The sequence below is a fragment of the Urocitellus parryii genome, chromosome 2 (genome assembly GCF_045843805.1).
Source record: "Urocitellus parryii isolate mUroPar1 chromosome 2, mUroPar1.hap1, whole genome shotgun sequence".
Taxonomy (NCBI): domain Eukaryota; kingdom Metazoa; phylum Chordata; class Mammalia; order Rodentia; family Sciuridae; genus Urocitellus; species Urocitellus parryii.
In genome coordinates this window covers 104,927,747-104,941,281 of record NC_135532.1, presented here as the reverse complement: position 1 = coordinate 104,941,281, position 13,535 = coordinate 104,927,747, and the positions used below count along the sequence as shown (strand labels likewise).

The window sequence follows — 13,535 nt, the reverse complement described above, 5'->3', positions numbered from 1 at the left end:
CACTAAAAAGTTTCTTATGGTCAGAACTACACCTTAGGAAAATTATTCTAAGGTTTGTAAGAGCCTAAACTAAGTTAACAAAAAGCTAATGGCAATGTAGGAGAAATGGAAGAGATACTGTAGAGGTAATTCACAGAATTTGGCATTAATTAGCCTGAGTGACTTGGGTTATAATGTCCTAATAACAGAAATATCAACCTTAACAGATGATTAGAACAAAGGGAATTGACCTTTCCTATAATGGTTTAATTTTCTACACTGAGTATATTTATGTTCCCAAAATGACTATTAATATAAATGAATTTAATGCAGTATTAGTCTTAAGCTATTAGTCTCTCTTAAGACTATTCTATCTGTAAAAACAAGGGTAACCTAATGTCAACTTTTCTGTTTTGGGGTAACTTTTTATTTTACTTAAAACAGTAAAAAAAAAAAAGACAAAGTGAATTCCCATCTGTTTTGTCTGTTTGATCAATTGTTTATGTTTAAAAGTCAAGCTAGTGAATTTTTAAAAAGTTAATACTTGGGCTAGGGTTGTGCCTCAGTGGTAGAGTACCCGCCTAGCATGCGTGAGGCACTGGGTTTGATCCTCAGCACCACGTATAAACAAAAATAAAGATATTGTGTCCACCTAAAACTAAAAAAAATTTTTAAAAAAGTTAGTACTTTGTTTCAGAAAAATTTGGTAAAAAGGTCCTAAATAATTTTGATTCTTTAAAATGTAACATTTGTGTGAGTGGTGCAGAGCCTCTTAGTTTTCAATTTGAATGGTTTTATTTATATAAAATTTTCTTCAGTAGATATGAGGAAGTGAACTACTGTTTATTGAGTATTTATTGGTTTCCAGATGCTACTAGGATACTTGCAAATTGTTTCATTTAATCCATTTTCATAAAGAAAATTGTTACTCATATTTTAGAGAAGCTGAGAGGTTTTTTTCCCCCCTCTCAGAAGTATTATATAGCAAAGCCAGATTTTCAGAAGGTCTCTATATTTCCAAAGCCCATATCCCTTTTTCTGCCAAGTGGCCTAATAATATATTAGAAGGAAGTGATGAGTACATTTCTTTTGTCAAGACGTGGATGATTACACCTACATTGACTGTAGTCTAAAAAATGATAAAGTTGGAATGTTCAAGTGCAATAAAAATTACTGTTTTGAGATTCACCAAAAACATTGTTTTGTTTTCCTTACCCTGCTCATATGGGGTTTTGCTGTATTTTTGAGCAGTCCTCCTAGAACACACAACACACACGTGCACACACAGCCTTGACACACACATGGGTATATCTTCATGTCTAGGAGCTAATTTTACAATTTTTCTTTTGAAAAGCACTACATCAAAATAAGTCCCATTTTGTCTCCCTAGACGCCATTACCAGAAATCACAGCCCTATTCCATATATGGATTGTCTGTGTACTCCTGAACTCTATCTTTGGGCCTTTCTTTTTCCGTATGGGTTCTCTTGGTTGCCTCTGAGCCTTGTTAAGCTTCATGTAACTGAAGGAACCATTGGTCTAGCCCAGAAGAGATTCCCACCATAAGCACTTCAGAGTTTGGTTTGCCACCTTGAGAAGGGGCCTATCAAGACTTTAGAGCATTCAAAACTGACACCAGAAGTGGGCACAGAAAACAGGAAGATCCCGCCTGCACTTGGTACATACCTCTATAAGCCATGGACACTTCCTGGTAATAATCTTATGAAATTTGCCTTTTCATGTACAGTAGTTTCCTAACTTCTTGTTCTAGACTAAGCTTCAGTCATAGGTGATTAATATGATAGCAATATAGATAACTGTATGCTGGTTATTATGTATATGACTTGTACACAGCAACTGGTCACTAATTAAGTTCTATAGACTATCCCACTGGGGAAGTGCAGTTTCTTTAATAGGGTATTTCTGAAGAGTTGTGGTAGAAGTTGTGCCTTAATTTTGACTTTATACTTTGTCAAGAATGATATGTAGTTCAGAGTTTTAAAAATGATTTTTAAAAAATTGATATCATAATTGCACATAATTATGGGATACCATGTGATGTTTTGATATATCTATACATTATGTAATGTTCAAATCAGAGTAAGTACCTCTATCTCCTTGAACATTTATTTATTTATTTTTGTTCTATTTTGTAGTACTAGGGATCCAATCCAGGGCCTTTCATATAGTCTAGCCTCATTTATCTTTCTTTGTGATGAAATAATCCAAAATCCTTTCTTCTAGTTTTTAAAATATACATTATCAGTATCAGTACGTCACCTTCCTGTACAATAGAACACTAGAACTTATTTCTCTTGTCTAACTGTTACTTGGTATAGTTTGGATTTTCTAGCCACAGAGAGCAGTTTTTTGCTCAGTGAGTGTAACTGTGCTGGGTTCCACGAGTCTTGTGCCCACTTAAGTGCTTGCTCAGTGATGCTACCTTATTTTACTAAAATACCACGTTCTTAGGCAGAACCAGATTTCTAACAGAAAATTTTACGGTTAGCTCTTTAAAGATTACCAATTGTATGGATTATATATTTTAGGGATACATTTCATTTACTAAGAACGAGAAAAATAACCTGACAACTCAGTTATCTGACCATGTTAATTTGTGCATTGGAAAAACCACCCACTAGTTGATATTCTGAGAGTTACCATATGCCTATTGGTACCATTTCTTGTGATCTTCCTGAGTAATACCACAAATGTATAACTTAATTGTTTTCAAGACAAAGGAGGGAAATATCTACAAAACTTTTTTCACTCAGCCTCTTTTGGTCTCCATATACCTGTAGCAATGTGACATACTCTGAAGGAGGACTCTGAATATGAGACTAGATACAAGATCATGTATGATAAAGGCAATTCTCTTTACTTTCTCCACTGAGAACTATTAAAGATAGATGAACAATAGAGATCTTATCTTGTATAAGAATCCTGTACAAAACATTTATTATAATAGGCATATAGAAGTTGATTGAGAAATAAAGAATCATGTAGCATGTTAAAAGCATGGTTTTCTGCCACTTTTCTAGTAATCACTTAATCTGAGCCTCAGCTTCCTTGTCTATAAATTGGGAATAGTAGTTTTACTAATCTTATAGGGCATTTGTGAAAAGATTAAATGATGTGGTATACTGCCTGGCACATTGTATTCAGCTAAATGTTGGCTGTGACATAAGCAATAGATACTCAGTAAAAAGTATTTTCATACTTTTCTTAATAATTGATATGTATTGAAGTAGTCATATATATATACACTTTTTTGTGCATACGAGTGAATCTGGGGATTGAACCAAGGACATTCTACCACTGAATTATATCCCCAGCCCTTTTTATGTTTTAAGACATGGTAAGTTGTTGAGGCTGGCTTTGAAATGGATCCTATTGCCTCAGCCTCCCCAGTAGCTAGGATTACAGATGTGTGCCACTGTGCCTAGCCAAAATATTTTATCTTGAAAAAAAATCTTATTTTGGGTGTGTAGGAGATAAAACCCAGGGACTTGCACATGCTAGGCAAGCACTCTGCCACTGAACTACCCCAATCCCTATAAGCAGTTCTTGTAGTATTTATCAGATTAAATGACAATAGGTAGCAATATCTAAAAGCATTAGAAATCAGTGTTACCCTGTCCTGTTTTAATTTCAAGTGTGGCCTATCAGAATTTTAGAGTTATGAGGAAACCTAGAAGATTAACTTATTAAGGATTTGTAAACTCGAGTCTACGGAGAACAGGTACAATGAGGTAGAGCCAACTCAAGATTATCACCATTTAGTGATATGTGCCTTTCTACAGTTTCTCCTCAGAACCATATTACCATAACTTATTTATTAAAGAGAAACCATGAATGTGGATTTTTTTATATTGTTAACACTCTTAGTTTCTAGATGTTAACCACTTTTTAAAATACTAGACATGCCAAAGAGATAAATAGGGCTAGCCAACCTCTACTTTGTGTGTTTCGTAGAAATGTGAAACCTGAGGTCTAGAAAGTCCATATATTCTTTCATGTATTTCCTAAAATAGAAATGAATTACTTCTGTAATAAAAGCGAAATTAAAAAAAAAAAAACAACTCTTCTGATGTATCTAGTTGTTAAATTACAGATTACCTTTGGTTAGGACCCAGTGGTTTGAGTGAAGGGAATTATGTACAGATGCTAATTTTTTAGGATCCCTAGCCAAGGAAGTGCACTTAGAGTTACTGTTTACTAATTGTTGCTACCATTTAGTTTATAGCTAGTCTAGCAAGAACAGAGGTTAACCATCCTAGCTGCTCAAATATCACCCTGTGGAATTTTTTAAACTTCAGGTATCCAGCGAGACACCAGAAATCATTCAGTAAATCAAGAGTAAAGGGGTTGGGGATGTGGCTCAAGCGGTAGCAGGCTCGACTGGCATGCGTGCGGCCCGGGTCGATCCTCAGCACCACATACCAACAAAGATGTTGTGTCTGCCGAGAACTAAAAAATAAATATTAAAAATTCTCTCTCTCTGTCTCTCTCCTCTCTCACTCTCTCTTAAAAAAAAAAAAAGAGTAAAGCCTGGGTATCAGAATTTTTTAAAGTTAACAAGTGACACTGATGGACAGTCAAGACTGCTAAAAGCTGAGAATATGACACACATAAGTAAATATCCAGGTTCAGTCTCTACCTAAGTCACAACCAAGTTCCATCACTAATCCTAACCACAAAGTTCTTAAGAAGGAACAGACGGGAGTATGTAGAAAGCATAATGGAAATCTATTACCACTCCATACACACCACTAGACATGTAGAGTGATCTTCATAGAACAAATGGAATACATGTGCAACATTAATGTCATGTAGCATTCTAGGAAGAACTTTGAAAGTAGTGGACTAGTGCCCAACAGGACATTAACTGTGTGACACTAAGATTCCTGAGTATCAGAATGTGTAAAATGAGGGAAAGAATAGCTCTCAATTTTCATAATTTTCTAGGAATACAATGAATAAAAACAACTATTGCTTAATATGGACTTTAGAAGTAGCTATTAAGGGCACTTTTTATCCCATTACAGGTTAGACCTATTTTTCAGCCAAAAGTTGGTATGCCCTAACAGACACTCAAATGTGTATTATATAGTGCTAAATTAATTAATTAATGGTCATAGAAAAATATTTTAGGATTCAAACAATCCTATCTAATAAATCTTAAATATTTTAAAACTGAATTTTATGCAAAACAGGTATACTAAATACATTTAAATACTAAAATAGAAACATCTTATATATTGTTTTAAATGGTTCATGTTACAAAGCAATAACCAAAGTGGGAGAAGGGATGTTAAAAAATACATTCAAACCTCTCAATTTATAAACTGGGGTGCCTCGAGGTTAAAGAATTTGTCTAAAGTCATTCTGTTATTAACAGCATTGTCTGAGTTTTTTTTAATTTAATTTTATTTTTTTAAAGAGAGAATTTTAATATTTATTATTATTATTTTTTTTTTTTTTTAGTTATCGGCGGGCACAACATCTTTGTTTGTATGTGGTGCTGAGGATCCAACCCGGGCCGGACGCATGCCAGGCGAGCGCGCTACCGCTTGAGCCACATCCCCAGCCCCCCTGGCTAGAGATTTTTGATAACTAAAATGACAAAGACATATGTCAAAAATGTCTTAATAATTCTATAATGTTTCTTAATTTAATATTAATACATGACTATATAACAAAACTTTGTTAGCAGCTCCCAAAAGAGCATGTAACTTCTTAGTAGATAAAACACATAATCTGAAATTGTTTAAAAATTTCATAAAGCACATTAAAAAGGAAATAGGATTAGTGTCTATGATTAAGGGATAAAACGATATGGTTTATTCTAGCCACATTAGTTTCAGTCACTTAATAGTCTATTCAAAGACCCAACTACTATGTATAACCATTAAGCTCTAATAAAAAAAAAATAAAAGAGTCTATTCAAAGAGCTCTTAGTCAAAAAAAAAGAAAAGAAAAAAAAACTCTATGAACTCATTGAGATTTACCTCCTGTCTTCCACAGAGCAAATGATTAGCAGACTGTTCTATGAACTTTACAAAGAACCCTTTTCTGTTTCTGTCCATGTCAAAGATGGATTCTTCTTCCATCTTAAAGAACTCATCTGCTCATTTCAAATATTTGATAATATGAATTCTGAGCATGAATAAACCCATTTAATCTCTTCTTCTCAACACTATTGGGTAGTCAATTAAATGTTTTGACTTGCACTTTATTACCAAAAAAATTCAAAACTGCCAGGCCAAATAAAAATACCTAATGTGTAAAGAATGATTCTGAGAGTTTCCTTCCAGACCCCAGGTCTAATTAGTAATAATATTCATGAACAGGTAACAACATTCAAGTACCCTAATAATAAGGCATCAGAGCAATTAGAAAAATTTAATCCTTTTCCTAATGAAGAAACTTTGGCATCAGTTCAAATCTATGCATAGGGAGGCACCATGATTTTGAAAGAGATGAATCTCCTAACAGATTCATAGTTTTCTTTTAATAATACAAACAGCTTCTAGTTTATTCAACTATATAATATACAAAACATTTTCATATCCAGTACTGCAAACTATCCTCATGGTAACATTGTGAGGTAAGGCATTTACTAAAGGCCTATTCTGTTCTAGTTAGACAGGAAGGATAGAAAGAGAGAAATGGGGGTTGGGGAGAGAATGAATGAACAAGAAGGAATTCTACCTCGGAAGAGCTAAGAGTATAACAGGGGAAATATGCAAATGATTTATATGAAATGTGCTATAATAAGACACGGAATTGTGATTCCCAGCAGCAGAAACATCTAACACCCTCTGGCCAGAGATGGGGAGTGGGTGTACCCCAAAGAATTTTAAGGAGAAGATGACAAAGAGCAGGCTTTTAAAGGATGTGTAAGAGTTCTTACACGGAACTTATAAAGTAAAGGGAGGACTGGGGTTGTAGCTCAGTGGTAGAGCACTCGCCTAGCACGGGCGAGGCCCTGGGTTCGATCCGCAGCACCACATAAAAATAAATAAACAAAATAAAGGTATTGTGTACAACTAAAAAATAAATAAATTAAAAACTAATTTAAAAATAAATTAATTAAAGATACTGTATCCAACTACAATTTAAAAAATAAGTATTTAAAAAAATAAGGTAAAGGGAAAGACAAAGACAATCATGCAAAGGAAACAATATATACAAAATGGTTGGTGATGAAGCATTATTCCCATTTTAAAGATGAGGAAGATAAGCTCAAAGGTAAATGAGTTGTCTAAAATCACATGAATATTAACAATGTATAAAGCAGAAAACAGGACTGTTTTAATCAATTTTGTACACCAGGAAATACCAGTACATGTTAGACAAGAACATCAAATAAAGATGAGTTCTTAATCTCTTTATTCTACTCCTTTCTAAGAGATGCTCCACAGTTGACCCTGCTCCTGGTAGGTGGGGATGCAGGGAGTGGGACAAGCTTATTTAATCCCTCCCTTGCAGTCCTATGAGAGAGATATTTTTACTATTCCTATTTTATACATGAGAATATGAAGGTACAAAGAGGCTAACAAAAGTTGGAAATAAAGTGGAAATTCAAACCCAGGTGACTAACTTCACTAGGCCTTTAAGTTAGAATACTTAACCATATCCCACAGTTTCTCCCTACTTTGTCAAACAATCCTAAGTCATTCTTGGCCTGAAAACATGAGGGATATCAAATAAGTTCTGGACATACAATGGTCACACATCTAAAAATTCACACAGGTCTTAACATTTGGCTTATAGGAAAATGGTATCCCTTCAGTAGATAAACTCATCAATTCGGTGTGGGCCTCTTCAGTAACATTTTTACAACCTGATTTAATTGGACAAGAACAAACTGAACAAAAAGTGGCAACCAAAAAAGTCTCAAAATAGTAGGAAAACAGAGAAACAGAGAAAGCCCAAATCCTTTTTTCACCTGAGTGTAGAGTTTTCTGGGGAGAAGGGCATGCAATGTATTTCAGATATACTAACATGCCTGCTACTACTCACTGCACAAGAATTCAAAACCATAGGAAGGCATCTGGAATATAACCCTAATTTTATTTACCAAGGGTTCACAAGACAGGCCTAGGATATCCAACAATAAGGCTTGACTGAATACATTTAAGGAAGCAGAGCATTCAGAACTGTCAGGTTTCCTAGGGCACTAAAATGACTTCAGGAAATTTGGGACCAGTCTATAAGACACTAGATTCGTTAATATCAAATGACAATTTGAAACTGGCAATAAAATGGTTTTTCAATCTGTCAATCTAATATTTCACCTTGTGAGATATATTGGAAACTAATAAATACAAGAATGAAGTCCCTAAAGAAGTTTGTGCATAATTATCTATATCTAGAACTTTAAAGATGTATAAATCAATCCATCATCCCTTTCTACTAGAATGATTTGGAGTTGAAGGGACCCACCCAAGTCCAGGAATGAGACCACTTCTTTTCAAGCTCACTTTCAGCCCTATGCATCTGTAACTCTTCAGATGAGAGACTCCTAATCAGCAGTTTAGGATTTACCAGCACATCTCCACGTCAGTAGGTAAAATTAGGATTTCCTTAAAGATTTCTCAGCATAGTGAAGAGGAAGAAGATATGCGTACCCTCTTCCCCAGGCTGCTTAACATCTTCATTGTCAGAACCACCATCATCCCACTTCTGTAACTTTAGTACCTTAAGACTCTTCTACCCTTCAGCTCCCCCGCCTTACAAAAACTACACATCAATTTCAGGGAAACAGAAAACAGCACCTCTTCACAAGGTTCTGAAGCTAAACCAATTCTGGATTACATCGGTTAAAAGAACAGAAAAGAAATGTGAGGTGAGAATTCTGTATATCAATATATTAACACATACATCCTATGAAATGGTCACTTCATGACTTGAGCAATTTAAAATACTTTGACTATGGTTCAAGCAGTATCACTCCCAGTAAGTGTATGGCCAATTTCCAAGTCTGTATGCCAGCGTTGCTCTAAACTATAGAAACACACATTTTTTGTTTGTTTTATTTGCAGGCCCTTTTAATTTGTAGACCCAAGTTTTACTTACAGTGATGCCTCTTACAAAACTGTTTTCAATGGTATTTGCCACGGAGCAGGTGAAAGTATAGGCTACTAATTCCTTCTGGAAACACCCCAACTCAATTCTATGACACACATATATGTTGTTCCATGAACAACCTGCAGTTAAGTATCAGTGAGGCTCCAACAGACAGCGTCTAATATCAATAACGCTAAAATGTAAGGAGGTAAAAATCTGGAAAACCAGATCAAGGAGGGAACTCCGCCCATTTAGTTTCCCAGTTAAATTAGATATATGCATATATTAAATATAAGATTTAACCTAAATTCTGAAAAGGCTTTATTCCTTAAAAATATATTTAATGTTGGAAACTTAGATGCAGGAAACAGCTACTTCTCCAGTATCTTTATCAGGTTTTAAGAACTGCAATCTCTTATAACAGGGAATTACGATGTGAGGGAATTTAATAGTTTTGCTTCGGGATTTAATAAAATCCCAAATCCTTAGGCCAGCATGATGGAGAATGCCTATAATCCCAGCAACCCAGGACGTTGATGCAGGAGGATTGCAAGTTTGAGGCCAGCCTCAGCAATTTAGCAAGGCCCTGAGCAACTTAGTAAAACATTTAAAAAAAAAAAAAAAAAAAGGCTGGGGATGTAGCCCAGGGATAAAGCACTCTGGGATTCCATCCCTAGTACCAAATAAATAAGCAAACAAACAAAAATTCAATTCCTTGAAAGAGGGAGCAGCCTGAAAAGAAAGTGAGATTCCAAAATCAATTAACAGCATCATTACTCAAGAAAATTTTATAGCCTACCCAAGAGCACTGTTAGTAATTTTAATGCAATTCAAGTTTCTTCACACAAGGTAAAAAGGACCCCTCATAACTAGCATAATCTGAGAATACTGAATAAAGAAAACTGTTAATTTTCAACCAAAGCAAAATAAGCTCTATAGATCTTTTTTTTTAAAGAGGTATTTTGTCTAAATAAACTACTGTAGGAAAATGGCAATCTAAAGGGCATTTTAAAAACATCAATGTCCAAATGACTGAAATCGAATCGGTGTGTTTATAGTAATGCTCAGGGCCTCGGAGCAAAACTGTAGTTAGTCAACTAGTATGGCTCGCTCACAGAAGTGACAAATGCTTGAAAAGGAAAGGAATTAAGTGGGTTAAGTGCGGATTGGATGACTGTGTTTTGAGACCTGCTCACAGGAAGCCACTACATCCTGCCCCAAGTCCCTGTCAGTCACCCGGCTCTCGGTTCAAGTCCCCGCGGCCGCGAGGCGGGGCGGAGTACAGGTGTCCGGCCGAGCCCCTCCCGCGCTCCCTCGCAGCACGCCGCGCGGCCCCCTCCGCGGTCCCCGGGCGGCCTGCTTCCTCCCGCTGAGGGCGCCTTTTTCAAGCTCTCACGGGCTCGGGAGCTCAGGAGGCAGGCAGCCCCCTCCCCTCGGGCCAGCCCCCCTTCCACGCCGCCGCCTCTCCTCCGGCCGCTCCTCCCCATAATTGCTGCTCCGCACCCGCTTCGGGGCCGCTCCCCGGTGTCCGCGGCCGCCCGGAGGCCTGCGTCGGAAGGCGGCCGGAAGCTCCTCACGCCCCCGGCCCGCGCCCCCGGCCGCGCCCAGCCGCCGAGCCCCTCACGCACGCGCGCCCAGGCCGCCTCCGCCGGCGCTGCCCGCTCTCCACTCCCTCCCCAGAGGGGTGGCCGCAGCCCACGCCGCCCCGTCCAGGCGACGCCTCCCCCAACACACCCCCTCCAGCCTCGCCCGCGCCCGCCCTCCCGGCGCGGCGCACCGCGCCGCGCCTCACGGGCCCTCTCGGCCCACCATCCAGGGCGGCTCGGCGACGCCAACCCAGCGCGCCCGTTGCCCCCTCAGCCGTGCGGCAGCTGCCGCCGGGGAAGCCCCTCAGCCCGGGCCCCGCTTACAGATCTTGCCCCGTAGGCTCTGCAGCACTCGGACCTCGCGGCTGTCCTCGTCTCCCGCCTCGGGCTCTGCCGTCGCAGTCGCCACCGGCGCCTCGGAAGAAGCCGCCGCCGCAGCAGGCGCCGCCGCCGCCATGGTGCCGCCCGGCCCGTGCCGCAGCCCCGCCGCCTGCGTAGCCCGGCGAGGCGGAGCCCAGCGGCGGTCTAGGCCCGGGCGAGCGGCGCGCCTGGCTCCGCCCCCGGCCTTGGCCTGGTTGCCCCGCCCCGCGCGGCCCCGCCCCACCCCACCCGTCCACCCGCTCCTCGCCCCGCCCACTCGGACCCGGACGGCGCGGGCGGGAACGCGCGTCCCTCCTGGCTTGTGGCGCTGCGGATCCGTGGACCTTAGTCGTGGCTCTGAGAAGCCTTGAAAGCCCCGTGAGGAGAAAACCGTGGCAATCCTGTGGATCCCCAAGTCCTCTGGGAATTGGAGGACTCCTGCGAACCGACCTCCACGTCTCCTAACGCTCGGGAAAATACTGGCCCTTCCCAATCGGGGTAACTCGCGGTTGAAAGAAAATAGAATTTGGCAGTTGGGTGGGCATCAAAAGGAGGCAGGAGGTGTAGCCGAGACTCCCCCAACAGTATCCACATGCTACCCTCGCTGAGTCAAGCACCGCATACACAAACCCTCACCCTTGGTAAGAATGCAAAAGCCGGTTTACAAAAAGGATCAGAGACCTCTATTTCCGCTTGAGTGGAACACCCGAGACCCTCCCATAGACAAATTCTGAAGCATTTACTACCCCTTGTTTATTTTCGGAATCATAAAGAGATCGGCCCTAGGAAATTCGTAAATCTTCAACTAATTGTTAGCTTTATCTCAAGGGAACCCTCTACAGTGAGTAAACTGCATGAATAATACCCTGGTATGTGGTGAGGAAGATGATTTCCTGGTCTTGAGATTGTTAACTGCACTGCCCTAAGAAGGAAGAAACTGTGACCTAACAGGGCAGGGTAGTTCTTTACCAGGGCAACAACAGGAATCCGTCAGTCACCGTCAACAAATATTTTTTTGCGGGTCAGAGTGATAGCCTTAGAGACTACAAAAGGTCAAGGTGAAGAGGGGCAGCCCTGCAGCAGGTCAGCCGGGCAGGAGACACAGAAAAGGGCAGACGCATTGGGAGATAAGAAGAAGATGGGGAGTCAGGGAGACCCTTCCTGGGAATGGACTCTTGGTGGGAAGGGTGAACAGAAGCAGGAGGAAGCAGTCATGTGACAAGGGGTAGAAATTGCTTGTGCGAAAGGCTGGACCGCCTGAGTGGCTTGAGTTTGGGATGTGTCTGGCACTGCGGGGCAAAACTTCCGGTCCTGCCTGTGCTGTGGGTGATCCCTATTCCCCCTCAGAAAAAGTGAACACAATCGCTCTTTGACGGATGTTTTGTTGTCATTTCAAACTTCAAAACTTATTTCCGGCGGGGGTGGGGTGGGGGAGGGGTTTAGTGGTGCACACCTGTAATCCCAGCGGCTCAGGACACTGAGGCAGCAAGACCCTAAGCAACTCAGCACCCTATTTCTAAATAAAACGTAAAAATAGGACTGGGAATGTGACTCAGTGGTTACTTGCCCTTAAGTTCAATCCAATATCAAAACAACAACAACAACAAAAAACCCTTGTTTTCCTAGCTCCCTTTCCAAATCAGCGTTTACAGGCATATGCTACTATTTGAGCTACAGACTCTTTTTTTGTCCCTTGTCCCCATAATGTTTTCTATCGCCACAGCCTTACTGAAATCTCTTCTCTCTCACCCCTCCTTCCTATTCACTGTCATTGCCCTTTGTTAAAACCATCCTCATTCAAAGAGTAATCAATATGTTACAATTTTATTTTAGTTTCTTTTAGATTCAGACATGAAGCCCAATTCTACACTTTTGCACATGTGACATTTGGGTTAAGTTCCTCAACATTTCAGATCATGTTTCTTTAACAGTAAGATGCTCCACTGTCTCTTCTTTGAAGGGTTGTTATTAGGATTCAATATTTATTGAAAACAGGTGTGTGAATCATCTAGTAGGATTATCTCAGTAAATGTCACTTCATTCTCTTTATTAGAACTCTTACAATAGGTCTCCCATCCCTCTCCTTCCTTCCATACACCACTTAAAATAATCTGCCTAAAGCAAAAATTGGAGCTTGTCATTTTCATACTTAAAGAGACACCAATGGCTTCATTCATCTCATAAACCTGCAAACAAGTGCATACTACAGTCAGTAGTAGAAAGGACTCAAGAATAAAATTCACATTCCTCAGCCAAGTGTTCAGGGTTGAGATTGGAAGCAGCCTTATCTCAGTCACACTGAGTCACGTTTCCCATCAGCCTGACTATAAAGAGTGGTCTTCCTCCTGCAGGGCCAGGTAAGGCCCCATCCTGCTATCACTTTCTTTCCTGCACAGTGGCTCCATCTGAACTTTTGTGTGGTCTTGATCACTTTCCACTAGGCATTATATGAACCTGTGCACTAATTTTATCTCCTACATTCAATTTTTTAGCTCTTTCTGTACTCTACTTCAAAATTTTGAATGAGTGGTGAAA

At 40.1% G+C, this 13,535-nt stretch overlaps 1 protein-coding gene across 2 annotated transcripts in view; it reads right to left on the bottom strand.

Moving 5' to 3' along the window:
* The window catches only part of Rasa2 (RAS p21 protein activator 2), a 111,873-nt gene extending 100,772 nt beyond the window's left edge, over nucleotides 1-11,101 (bottom strand). For both annotated transcript variants that reach the window (XM_026385071.2, XM_026385072.1), the window contains exon 1: nucleotides 10,965-11,101. In XM_026385071.2, coding sequence (XP_026240856.1) covers nucleotides 10,965-11,097 — 133 coding nt within the window. In that variant the 5' untranslated portion in view covers nucleotides 11,098-11,101. The remainder of the gene's footprint in view (nucleotides 1-10,964) is intronic.
* Between the last annotated feature and the right edge of the window lie 2,434 nt (nucleotides 11,102-13,535).